The sequence below is a fragment of the Mustela lutreola genome, chromosome 2 (genome assembly GCF_030435805.1).
Source record: "Mustela lutreola isolate mMusLut2 chromosome 2, mMusLut2.pri, whole genome shotgun sequence".
Lineage (NCBI taxonomy): Eukaryota > Metazoa > Chordata > Mammalia > Carnivora > Mustelidae > Mustela > Mustela lutreola.
In genome coordinates, this window is record NC_081291.1 from 14,736,625 (window position 1) to 14,751,556 (window position 14,932).

The 14,932-nt window shown below is 58.1% G+C and overlaps 2 protein-coding genes across 9 annotated transcripts in view; both read left to right on the forward strand.

Moving 5' to 3' along the window:
• Positions 1-14,932, forward strand: part of UPF1 (UPF1 RNA helicase and ATPase) — a 222,477-nt gene that overhangs the window by 120,809 nt on the left and 86,736 nt on the right. The gene's annotated exons all lie outside the window — the stretch shown is intronic.
• The window catches only part of CRTC1 (CREB regulated transcription coactivator 1), a 77,125-nt gene that overhangs the window by 55,507 nt on the left and 6,686 nt on the right, over positions 1-14,932 (forward strand). For 2 of the 8 annotated variants that reach the window (XM_059160567.1, XM_059160568.1), the window contains 8 exons: positions 119-159; positions 646-866; positions 5,743-5,876; positions 8,346-8,657; positions 10,748-10,852; positions 12,967-13,041; positions 13,867-13,953; positions 14,566-14,746. In XM_059160567.1, the coding sequence (XP_059016550.1) occupies positions 119-159; positions 646-866; positions 5,743-5,876; positions 8,346-8,657; positions 10,748-10,852; positions 12,967-13,041; positions 13,867-13,953; positions 14,566-14,746 (1,156 nt within the window). The remainder of the gene's footprint in view (positions 1-118; positions 160-645; positions 867-5,742; positions 5,877-8,345; positions 8,658-10,747; positions 10,853-12,966; positions 13,042-13,866; positions 13,954-14,565; positions 14,747-14,932) is intronic. The other 6 variants (XM_059160569.1, XM_059160574.1, XM_059160570.1 and 3 more) reach the window with 4 other exon arrangements.

Below are 14,932 nucleotides of genomic sequence, written 5' to 3' on the forward strand. Positions count from 1 at the left end.
GTTTGTGAGACATCGTGGGACCTTATAAACTTCCCCTCTTGCTGGCATGGTCAGCTGCGCCCCAAGGAGCCACGGTGCGTGAGGAGGCCCGCTTAGCCTCTATTGTCTTTTCTTTCAGGCGGGGTCCAGGCCCAAGTCCTGCGAGGTCCCCGGGATCAAGTAAGTGTCAGCAGGGCCCTCCCTGCATGCCCAGGGCTGGTGGGGCTGCTCCGATGAACCCCGGGCTTCCCGTCTGCTCAGGAGGCTACAAGTCCTATAAGAGGACTGCCCCGCGCTGGCGGCTGTCTAACAACCCTCACTGGGTGGGGGAAGAAGGGGCCCTCCTACCCGTCCCTGCATGCAGGGACTGAGCCCTCTCTCGCCTCCACTCAGCCTCAGCTGGCGCGCTTGTCAGCCCCAGCCTGTCCCGGGCCAGGAGGACCCTCACCCCAGCCCCCTCTCCTGCGTAGATAGGTTGTTTCCCAAGGTCCCACTGGAGGTGCGGGCCAAACATGGCAGCACCTGATCCCAGGGTACCATTCTCTGCCTCCTGATGTTTTTGGGCCAGTCTCCCCCCCCCACCCCCTCACCCCCCACCACAGCTCTTGGGGGAGAATGGGCCGGGGCGAGAGCTCACCTCCCCCCCTCTGTCTGGCCTTCCCCCAGCATCTTTCCATCCGCTGACCAGGAAAACACTACAGCCCTGATCCCTGCCACCCACAACACAGGGGGCTCCCTGCCCGACCTGACCAACATACACTTCCCCTCCCCCCTCCCGACCCCGCTGGACCCTGAGGAGCCCACCTTCCCCGCGCTCAGCAGCTCCAGCAGCACCGGCAACCTCGCAGCCAACCTGACTCATCTGGGCATCGGCGGCGCCAGCCAGGGTAAGGCCAGGCCAGGCGGGGGCAGGATTGCCTTCCCCGGCAGAGCGCAGCAACTAGCGGAATGATGATTTGGCAAGGTGCCCTCTAGAATGCCGGGTACCAGGTGGGAGCTAGAACCTATCCCAGGGGCTGGGCATTTCCCAGTACTGCCTGGGAAGGCATCCCAGGTGGAGGGCACACAACCTGGAGGTGGGAAAACTCCCAGTGTCCCCAGGGATCAGACAGTGGTTCTGAGGGGAAACTGGGTGAGTCCAGAACATTCTAGGAGGGGAGCCCCCAAGGGTTTCACTTGTGGGGTATACCAGGCTTTTCCCCTGCCTCTCCTTGTCCTCAGCTCTTCATGGAGGGACGGTACCAGGCCTGACCTGCTCCGTCCACACTCCCTCTTGCCCAGTGGCTTACGGTGTCCCCTGCTTGGGACACTCCAGCCCAGGCCATGTCCATGGGGACATCCCATGGGCCCATCACCTTCCTCATAGCTTCCGGTGCTGCCCTAGTGCTCCTCCCCTAGGGATGAGCAGCTCTGTTTCCCAGTGGCTTGCCTTCTTCTCTTGCCTGCCCTGACCTGTGGATGCATCCCCTTAGCCCCACCATTAAGGACCCAGCCCAACCTGGAGCTCCTCCACCTTGCATGGCCTCCACCTGTCTGCCCTCCATCCGAACCCCATCCTCTTCTTACCCAGAATCCCTTTGTGACTCTTGTCTGCTCAGCACCTTGCACGGGTCCTCATCTACCTCCCAATGAAAACCCGAGACCCCTGGGGCCTAGGAAGTCCAGTTCACCCTCCAACTTGGTCTCCGCCCCCACCCCTACCTCTGTTGCCTACACCATCTTCTGTCCAGCCAAGCAGGGCCTTGACACATGCTGCCCCTCTCCCACAGTCCTCCTCTTCCTCCAGGTGGCTGCAGAGCCCCTCACCCACTCCATCCCCACTTATACCTCCTCTTCTTGGTGAGCCATCTTGGTCCCCTGCCCACACAGCCTTATCCCCCGTCTCACTCGGCACTGCTTTTCTGCACTCACCTGTTGCTCTTTAGTCACTCCTTTGCTCAGGCCGAGCTCTCCTGTGTCCCCACTAAGACTCCGCTGTCCCCAAGTTCCTGCTGTCATTCTGCACCCATGTGGACTGTGGGATGTGTGGGTTTGCATCCAGGGAGGAGATAAGGCAGCCCCAACAGCCTTGTGGCGGGACAGGCAGGATGGGCTATGGGGGGACCCCTCTGTGAGTCCGCACATGTCAGGACTTGGCAGCCAGTGCGAGCACAACCTTGCTGTGCCCTCTGTCCCGCCTGGAAGCCAGTGCTCATCCCATCCATCTGCGTGTCACACCTCTGCCCCAGGTGTGATGGGCAGCACCATGTGGGGTTTCGTCTGGGAGAACCACGTGCTCCAGTTCACATCTGCTACAGCCCTTCTGGCTCCGCAGGGAGAACGGGCTATCGGGAGGGGTGGCAGTGCCAGGGCAGGGCCCCATCAGACGTTCTAGAGAGACTTCCAGGTGAAGTTGGCTGGCTTGGGAGCTGGGTCAGTATGGGGAGCAGAGGACTTGAGGAGCCTAGAGTCATTCCTGGCTTTGGTGCTGATGGGGCAAAAGTCAGGGCAGGGGTGCCAAGAATAATGTAGGTGTTCCTAGGATTCTAGACAAGAACATAGAAGCCGGCACAGTACAAAGGGGAGCAAGACCCTGGCCTAACACTGAGGCTTTGTTCCTGCTTGTGCACCCCTGGCCCCGTGCCCACCCAGGTTCAGCCACTAGGCAGAGGGCACTAGCCCCTGCTGTACTCCCCCCAGCCCCAGGAAGGCCTAGAAGACAAAATGAGCAAATACAGGAGAGCCTGGGACTGACGGCCTCCTGAGAGGTGGGTGGGCAGGCAGCACCCACACAGGCCTGCACGAAGCAAGAAATCAGAAGGTTGGCTCTGGGGATGCCGGTGGGGGCCCCTTGTGCAGATACCGCTGTTTCCTGGCCCCCCGTCTTTCTCCTCACGTCTCGCCGTGGCCTCTAGAGCACTACCCCCTCCTCCAGAGGGTCCTTGGCAGCCCCCCAGCACCCGCCCGGGAGCTGTGCACCTCCGGCCCACGCCGAGTCTAAACAAGCACAGGAAAACACAACACATGTGAAAGCCATAGACGCGGGAACAAGCGCAGACCCCGAGTGTGGGGCCCAGACCCTGGCCCGCCTGGCTGGGAGCGTCAGCCCAGTAATGTCTGACATGTGTTCGGTTGTTTGCGAACCTGCCGCTCGAGCAGCTCGCCTGGCAGGGGCTTCACTTTCTGGGCGCATTTTAAATCAGGCCGAGCCGCCGGCCCCTGGCACACGTGGAGATCACCCCCCCTCCACTAGCCCACCCGCCAGTCAGAACGTGAGCCCCTCAAAGAAAAATGGGAGGTGTCCGCCGCCAGGGAGACAGCGGCCCCTCTCGTCCTCTTGAATATTTGCTGAGGTCGTTTTCCTGGTCGTCGGCCAGAACCCGGAGGAGGGCAGGCCCGGGTCCTCCTTCCTGGCACAGCTCCGAGGCCTGCCGGCCCCGCACACAAGGCTTGCGTGCCTGAGGCTGGGCCCCTGCCACCTGGCTTGCCCTCCCCTGGCAGCTCTCCCTGCCCGCCCCAGACTTCCCTTCCAGCTGGCCTCACTCCTTTTCCCAAAGGTGATCCAGGTTGCCAAAAGGAATTCAACAGCAAGGCGTCTGTCCACCCTCCTGGCCCAACTGGCCTCTCCCAGGGTGGTGGCCCTCCCAGTGTGAGACCAGGAGCTCACCCTGCAGCCCAGCAGAGGATTAAAAACCCCCTTGTATTCTGGATAGACAGAGGCTGGCAGCGCAAGCACAGATGCAGCCTGCCAGTGTATTTTGTCTGGCCTGTGGTTGCGTGCGTGATGTCTGAATCAACATGTAAAAATCAGGACTAAGTACATGTTAAGACTTGGGATTTCTGGCTTCTCTTGAAGAATTGGAAGGCCCAGCAGTGGTGGGTCGAGGTTCTGTGCCTTGAGATGGTCCGGTTTGCCCCCAGCCCCTGTTGCTCCCCTGACCCTGTCTCTCCTGGCCTTTGCTTCTGCTGCTACTGGGTCCTGACATCACTGCTCCCTGGGTGTAGTGTGTTCTCAGCCTGGGGACATAAGGGCCGTGGATGCTCAGAGAAGGAGCAGCCCGTGGGCCTGATCTGAATGTCTTCCTACCAGATATCTCCTGGACTCTGCCTACTCAGGCTTCCTGTCCATGCTGTGCGTGCAGCAGCATAATTCTGGGGCCCAAGGTCTGTGCATAACCTGGAAACTGGGGCTCTGCCTTAGGAGCCCTCCGAGGTGCCAGGCCCTCCTGCGATGCACGGCTGAGTGGAGCTGCCAGGGCGACTGAGGGGAAGTGCAGGCGTGACCAGGCTTGCCTTGCACAGTGAGCAGCCTCCTGGGGTAGAGGGAAGGCTGCCCATCCTCTCCCCTCGGTGCATGCTGGGTGTGCTCCCACTGACCTGGGAGCCCGCTCTCTCACCTGCTGGAACCAGGTTGATCTGATGCCCTTGGCAGGTTGGGCCCAGCCACCCTGGGTGAGTCAGGCCCCTGCATTGGCCTTAACTGCAGGCTGGACTGTCTTCTGAGCTTGCTCCCAGCCTCACCAGGAGCCTCACAGTGAACTCTTGAGGGTGGCTGTTACCATCTCCATCTCAAGGATAAGGACACCAAGTCTGGGAGATCAAGCCAAGCCCCCAGGGCTCTCCTAGGCATCATCAGGAGACCTGTTGCCTCCCTGGCACAGTGCCCCAGGATGGGGCAGGCCCCAACTGCTGCCACACTGAACTTGACCTCAGCTCCTTCATGACAGACGCATCCAGGGATAGGATTGCTGGGGGAGGGGCGCAGGGTGAGGGAAAGTTCAACACGGAGCCTTCCTGACGGAGCTCAATCAGGAACGTAGGTATTGTAAGAAGGTAGAGAGTGATTGAGTTTCCAGCAGGACTGGTGGTTCAGCATGGGGAGCACAGAAGGTGGAGAGGTGTCGGGGGAGGGGCCAAAGGAGCAGTTATAGGAAGGTACAGTTTTGTTGGAGGAGGATAAGGAGAGCATGAGGCTTTAGAGAAACTGCAGCCTCTGGACAGGACCAGCTTTCTTTTTTCTTTTTCTTTTTAGGTATTTTATTTATTTGAGAGCAAGCGCACACACACTAGCCAGGGAGGGAAGCGGGGGCAGAGGGAGAAGCAGACTCCCAGCTGAGCAGGGAGCCTGACGTGGGCCAGATCCTAGGATCCTGGGATCATGCATGACCTGAGCCAAAGGCAGACGCTTAACTGACTGAGCCACCCAGGCACACCCAGGAGCAGCTTTCTTGAAGCTAACCCACCCCCAAGCCAGTGTAGGCAAAAAAGGGCACTGATTATCTCCCCAAACCAGGAAGCTCCAGTTAGGCCGGATGCAGGGCTCAGGTGCTGCCTCTACCCCTCAGCACCTGATTCTCCTGCTGGCTCTTCCACTTACAGCCATGTGATGCCCCTTCCTACACAGCTCCAGATGTCACTCCTTGGAGTTCATCAAAAGTCCCAGGGCAGGCTCTCATTGGGCCAGTCTGGTAACATGTCCATCTGGGAGCCAATCATGTGGTCCAGAAGCAGGGAAGTGCTGATTGGCAGGGCCTGTGGATCACACCCCTCTTGGAGGGATGGTAGGATCAGTGGGAGAGTGTTGACCAACGTGGGGATAGGTCAGGAAGGAGAACAGAGCCCACACTAGTCTGGGGCCTTGGAGGGGGCACCCTGGGTTTGGTGATGAGGACACAGTAGATTTTGTCGGATTGATTGGGCTGTTCTCAGCAGTGATCGTGGTGTTTGAGCGGCCCTCTGGAGGCTAGAGTCATGCCTGCCCTTCTCTCCTGTCCTCCCTTTCAGGGATGAGCACACCAGGCTCCTCACCGCAGCACCGCCCGGCTGGCGTCAGCCCGTTGTCCCTGAACACAGAGGCAAGGAGGCAGCAGGCCCAGCAGGTGTCATCCACCCTCTCCCAGCTGTCACCCATCACTCAGGTGTGAGGGCCTGGTGGGGTGGGGGAGGTGTGGCCAGCTCTACCTCTCTGGGAGACCTCCCCATCCTCCCTGGGGGTCATAGACTCCTGAAGACAAAGGTTCCCAATGCTTTTGGCTGTTTGTAAGATTTTCAAACACACGGAAATGGGAGTGTTTTCTGGCCTGTGTGTTTTCTGTGTGTGTTTTCTTGTCCTGGAACCTCCCATACCTGTCACGGGCGGATTCGTGTGACTGAGCATTCTTCATTGTGCTACTTTCCCTTGAGGATCTAGTTGAAATTCTCTGAAATAAAAGTTTAGAGTTATTTTGTTAAACATTTTTTTAAAGATTTTATTTATGTATTTATCAGAGGGAGCACACACAAGCAGTGGGGAGCGGCAAACAGAGGGAGAAGCAGGCTCCCTGCCGAGGAAGGAGCTCGATGCAGGACTCGATCCCAGAACTTCCGGGATCACGACCCTAGTCGAAAGCAGACGCTTAACCAACTGAGCCACCCAGGCACCCCTAGAAAGCTTTTTGTTTGTTTTGTTTTTTGTTTCAGTTTACCGTAATTTTGTTTCATTTGCTTTTTTGGTAGCTCGTGTGTGTTTAGGATGAAAGGATAACCTTTCATCTAGGTTATCCATTGTGCTGGCATACGATCATTCATAGCACTCATAATCACTTTTCTTAAGTCTATAGTAATATTCCCACTTTCATTTTTGATTTCAGCAATTTGATTCTTTTTTACTTAGTTTATGCCCACAAAACAAGTTAGGAAGTGTTCCCTCTTCATCTGTTTTTTCCTTTTTGGGGTGGGGGAAGTGTTTGAAAAGCACTGGTGTTGTAAACTCTTTAAATATTTAGTAGAATTCACCAGCAAAGCCACTGGTCTGAGCTTATCCTTATGGGGAGGGTTTTTCTTTTTTAAGTTTTCATTTAAATTCCAGTTAGGTAGCATACCGTGTTGTAGTCGTTTCAAGTGTGCAGTACAGTGATTCATCACTTCCACACATCACCCCGTGCCCATCACAACACGTGCCTCCTTAATCCCCGTCACCTGTTTCTCCCATTCCCCCACCTACCTCCACCTCTGGTAACCAGTAGCTTATTGTCTGTAGTGGAGTCTGTTTTCTTGGTTTGTCTGTCTGGCTCTCTCTTTCTCTCTCTTGCTTGCTTGTTCTGTTTCTTAAATTACACGGATGAGTGAGATCATGGGGTATTTGTCTTTCTCTGATTGACTAATTTCGCTTAGCGTTACAGTCTCTAGGTCCACCCATGTTGTTGCAAATGGCAAGATTTCAACTTTTTTTAATGGCCGAATAATATTCCATTGTTTATATACCACACCTCCTTTACCCATTTATCAATCAGTGGACACTCGAGCTGCTTCCATGATTCAGCTCTTGTAGGTAATACTGCCATAAGCACTGGGGTGCATGTATCCCTTTGAATAAGTGTTTTGGTGTATCTTTGGGTAAATCCCTAGTGGTGCAGTTGCTGGATGGTAGGGTAGCTCTGTTTTGAACTTCCTGAGAATCCTCCACACTGTTTTCCATGGTGGCTGCCCCAGTTTGCATCCCCACCAACAGTGCAGGGCTCCCCTCTCCACGTCCTCACCAACCCCTGTTGCTGCTTGTGTCGTTGACTTTAGCCATCGTCACAGGGGTGAGGTGATACCTCACTGTAGCTGTGATTTGCATTTCCTTGATGGTGAGTGATGTTGAGCGTCTTTTAACGTGTCAGTTGTCATCTCTATGTCTTTTTTGGAAAAATGTCTATTCATGTCTTCCGCCCATTTTTTAATTAGATTATTCATTTCTTGGGTGTTGAGTTTTGTAAATTCTTCCTGTGTTTCGGAAACTAACCCTTTATCAGATATGTCATTTGCAAATATCTTCCCTTGGGAGGTTTTTGATTATTGATTTAGTCTCCTTTCTTGGTGTAGGTCTATTCAGATTTTCCATTTTTTTCTTGAATAAGTTTGATAGTTTGTGTTTTTCTAGGAATTTGTCCATTTTTTTAATCCCTGAAAGATAATATTTTTGGTGTTTTGTTTTGTTTTGTTTTTTGATTGAGTAAAGCAATAGAAGTTTGTTAAGTAAAGATACAGAAAAAGCTCTCCAGAGTGAGAGGGGTCCCAACAGGGTCACCCACCAGGGACCTTCTGAGCCTGAGTAGGTACAGAAGGGGGTACCCACCTTTCCGTGTGGGGCACAGCTGGAGGAAAGGCTCATTGGGAGCAGAGCACTTACAGCTGGATTAGAAGTCCAGGCCCCATCCAGCTGTAGCCTAACCCTCTGTGACCCTGGGCAAGGTCTGCCCTCTCTCAGCCTGTGCTTTCCCAGTCCAGGCTCTGGATGTCCCTTTGTTTACCTGTGACATCTTTGGTGAGCATGTCAAGCATGGGGTGTTCCCAGGGACCAGGTATTCCCAGCCTGGCCCCTCCTGTCTCGTGGCCTCCCCCCTGATGCCCTCCTCTTCCCCCAGGCTGTGGCCATGGATGCCCTGTCTCTGGAGCAGCAGCTGCCCTACGCCTTCTTCACCCAAGCAGGCTCCCAGCAGCCGCCGCCGCCGCAGCCCCAGCCCCCTCCACCGCCGCCACCCGCGTCCCAACAGCAGCCACCCCCGCCACCCCCGCAGGTGCCCGTCGGCCTCCCCCCAGGCGGCCCCCTGATGCCAAGTGCCAGCTTGACGCGGGGGCCCCAGCTGCCCCCACTCGCGGTCACGGTACCGTCCTCTCTCCCCCAGTCCCCCCCAGAGAACCCAGGCCAGCCACCAATGGGGATCGACATTACCTCGGTAAGCCCAGGATGGGGTTTTGAGGGGCCTTGCTGGGGCGGTTGGGGGGGCTCATGTAGGAGTATCCCAGAGGCTGTGGGGGCCCCCACTGGGCTCCCAAGACCCAGAGACACTCAGGCATCTGGCTGAAGCTTCCTCAAGGTTCCACTTCAAGGCCAACTTGGCCAGGGGTCAGGGCTGAAGCAGATACTGCTGGGCTGAGGTCGTCATCTCATGTGTATAGATGGGGAGGCTGAGATACAAGCAGGGATCATTTGACCCAAACTTCACTCGAGATGGGCCACCTGTGTCTGGCTGCCAAGGCTCCCCCCCCATGGTCCTTGAAGCCCAGTGCTTCAAGCTTTCCCACCTAAAATGGCTCCTTGGAGGCGGGGAGGATGCAGAGCTCTTAGGGCCTGGGGACAGATTCTGGGAGCCTGAGGCACAGGGGGAACTTGGAGGAGAAGGGATAAAGCTCCCCTGTGGTTTAAGCAGCATGGTGCAGGGGCCCAGAGGTGCAGGGTAGCCCACGGGCCTGGGCCTGGGTCTGGGCTCAGGGAAATGGGTGCTAGGTTTTGACCTCTGCACCCCCAAAGCTTCTTGTTCTGGCTTTTGCCCTGGTGTCAAGGGGCTGATCTTTGGCCATATCCAAGGAATAGGGACCACATTTGGGGTACAGCAAGCCCTCTCCACTCAGGCCATTGGCTGTCAACCCCAAGATAAATGTCTTCAGACTATCTTGTGCTCTGCAAAGACTAGACCCCCCTGAGTTGGGCAGCCTGGTTGAATGGAGACCTGTTTCCAAGCTGCTCTGACCCCTCATAGGGCAGACCCTAGGGGTCCCCGGCCAGGAAAGTGTGCAAGCCTTTCCTTTGTCAGACACACAGCTGGTATGGGAGCAGTCCTGATGGTGGAGCCTGCCTGGGGGCACCTCATTCCCTGAGTGGTGCCTCACTTCTAAGCTGGGCAGGCAAGGGAGGCATGGGTGTCTGGGCCAGGGGCACAGATATCACCACCCCAGTCTTGCAGGCCAGCACATCTGCACCCAGGCACCTTCACCAGGGACTTCCTGACTTCCTTGGGGGAGGGGCTCTGGTGGCCACTTCCTTGGGTTTGTGCTGACTCAGCCAAATAAGGAGAATGTCCCTCTGGACATTTTCCTCTTTTCAACCCTGAAAAGGCCCGGGCCAGTCATTGCCAAGTGACCATGCTAGTGCTTCCAGCACTGATCCCTGTTAACTGAGCCCCCGTGCCGCCCCTCCCCTCATGCTCCACCCCTGTCCCAGACTACTTGGAACGGGCCACTGAGGAAATGGAGACCGAGTGCTTATGGGGCCCTGGGCTGGTCCTCTGGGTCTCAGTGAACAACAGGCCCGGAGAAGTCAGGCAGCCTGTCCAAAGGCACACAGCATGTCCTGGCTAGACTGGGAACAGAGCAGGGCCTAAATCCAGGTTCCCAATGCCGCCCATCCTGTCCCTGGGGAGAAGCCAAGCCACCCCCTACACCACCCCCACTCCTTCAGGTGAGGAGGTTGCTACCCCGTGGAGGTCTCAGGACAGCATACTCATCAGGCTTGTCTCCAGTGACGCTGCTGATCGAGACTGCCCAGTGCTGGCTGTCCTGCAGTGTGCCCCAGATAGCCTTTGCTGTCAGTTCCACCAGCCCTCAAGGTGGGCAGGACGTGCCCGCGCCCAGGGCTGGAGCTCAGAGAGCCGAGGGTGCTGCCCGGAGTCGGCAGGCAAGGCAGCACCTCCCTGCCCTGCCCTGGGCCTCCTGTGCCCTGCTGAGTGTGGGTGTGTTTGTACACACGTGTGGCAGTGTGCACAATATGTGGGTGTAGGTTGCGTTCATGTGGGTGCTCTGGAGCCCACCGTGCCCCTCCCACAGCCCTCCAGTGTGATTCCAGGAAGCTGGATTCTCTTGACACCACACCCCTGGAGCCCCAAAAGGTGCCAGGCTCAGACTGGGTTCAGGGACCCACACTTCTGGCAGGTGATCCCCTGCCAGGTGGAGGGGGCGGTCTTTGGTGGGGGTGGCCAGTGGGGAGCAGCCAATCCTAGGACACCAGGCCTGGGGCCCCTCGCGCGTCCTGACCTGTCTGTCGTCACAGGCGCCGGCCCTGCAGCAGTACCGCGCTAGCGCCGGCTCCCCGGCCAACCAGTCTCCCACCTCGCCTGTCTCCAATCAAGGCTTCTCCCCGGGGAGCTCCCCGCAAGTAAGGGACGCCGCCTCCCCTCTCCCAGTGGCCTGCACTCCAGCCCCAGCATCGATCCCCCTGCCTTCTGTGCTGCGCGCGCCTCATTCCATCCCATCTCGTCCAGTCGGGTGGGGCCGGGAGCAGAAGGCCCTGCACGCCTCCCCTGGCCCAGCCCAGGAGCTGCCACATTCCCTCTGTGTCTCTGTGGCCTCTGCGGAGACCCTCGCCTAGAGGTGGCAGGCTCCTCACTCGCATTAGTGATCTCAGTATTGGCCCCACCCTGGTCCCTTGCCTGGCAGGCAGGGACACCTCCATGTGTGGCTCAGAGCATGTGTCCCACAGCCCCTGCACCCGTGCACCCGTGTCCCCGCCCCCCGCACCTGCCCACACGAGGCTCTCAGTGGGGGGGGGGGGGTGTTCTCCTCCCACTTTGGGGGGAGTAGCTGAGGTGACAGCTGGCCTGTGGGTGGGGCCCCGACTCAGGTTCTCCTGTCTGCCTCGCTGGAAGGCGGGTCCTCACAGGAAGCTTCTCTGAGTGGTAGTGCAGCCTCTCAGGGCCTTCTGTCCCCGTCTCAACAGATGAGGAGACTGAGGCTTTCTCAGGCAGTGGAAGGGCTTGACCACATCATCAGACTTGGCTTTCCGCCCAACACCATTGGACCCCAGTTTCTGATGCACGTACATGCACACATACCCCCCCCCTGGGTTCCTCAGAATTTGCCTTGGTGCCGCTCTCAACCCGTGGCCGAATTCCATCTGGAACATTCCACCAGAGGAGAAGAGGTGCCCACAGAACTTCATCTGGGCTCGAAATTTCCATGCTGCAGAGCCTCCTCAGGACCCTGCCACTCCATCTGCAAAATGTCACCAAGCTGAGAGACTCCCAAGAGCTGCTGCCATAGGGCAGTGCCCGAGGCTCAAGCCTCATTCTTGGCCTAGAGGGCAATAGGACTTTCCTTCCCTGCTAAAGAAGGGAGAGGAGCTGTCCTACCAGGCAGGACCATGCAAGAATAATGTCGGGCTCCAGGGCACATGCCCTTCTGTCCCCATATCCCCAGTTCCCAGAAATATACCCAAATTGGGCCCTGTGTTGAGATTGTGGGTGTCCTGTTCAGGAAGGCTGCCCTCATGGTCCAATCTGCCATAGGAGGGGTCCTGCTGGGACCATCGGTGTACAGCTTCTTGCTCCACAGCCAGGTGGGCAGGGTATTAGTGAGCCAGAGGTCGGCCTGGTGTCTGCCAGCTCTAGACCCATCCATGTGGGCTCTCAGTTCTGTGGCTCCCGAAAAGTGTCTTGTCGGGTCACATGGTGTCACAGGATGCTGAGGGAAGGGAGAAGCAAGTCCAGGCAGGGGAAGGAGCAGGTGCCGCCTGTTCCTGGGGCTGGACCTTGACTCATGTCCCTTTTTACATAGGAAGCAGGACAGGAATTTAAGGGTGGAGCGGATCTCTTGGGAGAGGTTTGCGTAGACCAAAGTGGGTTTGTCTATCCTAGGCAGGAAGTGTGTTGTCATCTCGTCAAGCCCACGTCTGTGTGTCTGTCAGTCTGTCCATCCATTCACTGGGTGCTGGCGAGGGAGGTGGGCCGCTTAAGAGGCTGTGAGGGCTTTCAGGTTGTCCAGACTCAACCAGACCTGGGCTTAAGATGGCCCAGAGGCTCGCTGGGGGGCAGACTGTGCTGGGTGGAGGCCAGGCCTGGCTTCGCACTGCAGCTGGGGCTCTAGGTTGCATTCGGTGGCCCTATGGGCCAGGACCTCCCATCCACAACCTCCCCAGCCTCTCAGGTACACGTTCTATCTGTCTGACCATACCCTGGCCCTTAGGCAGCTGGCCTTCGGTACTGTGTTCCTCCCTTCCACTCTGAGTGGACCCTTCTGGCAAAGTCTAATGGCAACTTCACAAAAGAAACCTTAGCCTGGGTGCCCTGCTTGTGGCCGCCCCTTTGAGGCCAAGGCCGTGGAGATACACAGAGATAACCCATAGACACAGATAACCCAGGACAGGAAGCAGGTCTCCTTTATGGGGAAACCCAGCCACAACCTTGCAGCTCCCTTTTCCAAACCTGAAGCTGGCTGTATTTAGGGCAAAATGGGCTTTTTTGCCACATGGGCTGTTTTTCTTTCTGCTCTCAGCTCACTCACCAAGGAGGAAGCAGAGTTGGGTCTGGGCTGCGGATGTGTTTCCTGAGGCCTGGTGCCGCGGGTGAGGTCTGGCCACACTGTCCCTCCCTTGCACATTCCACCAGGCTCTATCCTGCCATCTCTCGCTGGCATCATGGGAGTAGGCAGGGGCTCCCAGCTCCTGTCCTGTTGTCTCTACTGCCTGTGAGGGTCCCCAGTCCCCCGCTCTTCTCCCAGCAGCAGACCTGGCCCCCGGCTGGCCTTGGAAGAGCAGGAGGTGGGCTCCCTGCCCACCTATGGGCCCTGGGGTCCCCCAGGCAGCAGTCAGGGGGAGATAGCCGGGCAGGGGGCTTTCCGTGTAACTGTCCTGTGCTCGCTCAGCCAGCATCTGGCTCCGTACACCCGTCCTGTCCACGTGTATCTGGCCTGCCATCATGTCCCATGTCTCCCTGGGGGCCTGACAAGGGTCACCAAGTGCACTGCCCATCCTGAAATTCAAAACACCTCCCTCCTTGGCCCCCCACGTGTTTTCCTCTGGAACTTGTTGGGGGGGGTTTCCTGATCCCTGTGGGCCCCCTGTCCTCTATCCGATGGCAACAGGGTCACCCGTACTTGGGCTCAAGCAGAGGAGATGGGGATGGTGCCTTGGCTCTTGGGGTAGAGAGGCCCTCCAGGAGCAGGCGGTGGAAAGAGGCATCCTGAGATGGGGGGCACCTCTCCTTCCTGGAAGGTGTGGGCTCTCTCCCAGGAGGCGTGTGAAAGTTGCTCAACCTCCTTTTTCCTGAGTGCCCTCCAGGAGGTTCCAGGGGCTTCCCTATGGGCACAAGCAGCCTGTGGGAGGCCCCCCATCCCGGCAGCCCCCGACCTGGTTTGGGGGACCATGATGACAGCAGGCCTTTCTTCTGTCTGCAGCACTCCTCCACCTTGGGCAGCGTGTTTGGGGACTCGTACTATGAGCAGCAGATGGCGGCCAGGCAGGCCAATGCTCTGTCCCACCAGGTGAGCGGGTGCCCGGGTCACAGCGCCCACAGCAGACGCTCACCCGGACCCCGCCCGCCCCTCGGGCGTGAGCTTCGCTCCTAAGGCTCCCTCCTGTCTCCAGGCCTTGGAGGGGGTGGCTTGGCTTGGCCTCCCCGGGCGCTTGTGCCACGCCCACAGGATGAGGCCAACAGCGGGGGGGGGGGGGGGGGGGGGAGGGCAGCAAACAGGGACAGGCAGCTGCTGTAGCATCGCCTCAGCGTGGGCTGTGCATGTGGGTTTGCCCGGGAGGTGGAGCTGGCTTTGCGTGGAAGCAGGGTCAAGGGCATGTGGGCATGAGAAGGGTTGGTCGCTTACTGGAGCAGGTCACTCACCCATCCATCCTTCCATCAATCCATCCATCCAGCAAGCCCTGAAGGGGCAGTGTGTGGACAGGCCCGGGAAGGGTCAGAGATGGAGGAGGGGGAGACCCTAGACCATACGGTCTCCTAGTCAACAAGCCCTCTGGGCATAGGCACTGGGCATCCCCCTGAGGAGCTGGTCCCGGCGGCTGCCGGCTGCAGAACGGACCAGCCAGCAGCAGGCAGGGCCTCAGCAGGGCCGGCCTCATGCCTGTGTGCTTCCACCCCCCAGCTGGAGCAGTTCAACATGATGGAGAATGCCATCAGCTCCAGCAGCCTGTACAGCCCGGGTTCGACGCTGAACTATTCGCAGGCGGCCATGATGGGCCTCACGGGCAGCCATGGGAGCCTGCCGGACACGCAGCAGCTTGGCTACCCCAGCCACAGCAGCATCCCCAACATCATCCTCACAGGTGAGGCGCCCCTGGCTGTGGCATCCTGGGGCTGGGGAGGGCTACTCTTGGGCACAGTGCCTCGATTGGGCCTGGCAGCTGCAAAGGGCCTCATCCCCAGGAGAGATGTCCCTGCCCTGCAGGATGAGCCATGCCATGACCAGGCCAAAGGGAGTCAGACCCCACTGATCTTGACCTGTTGCTGGA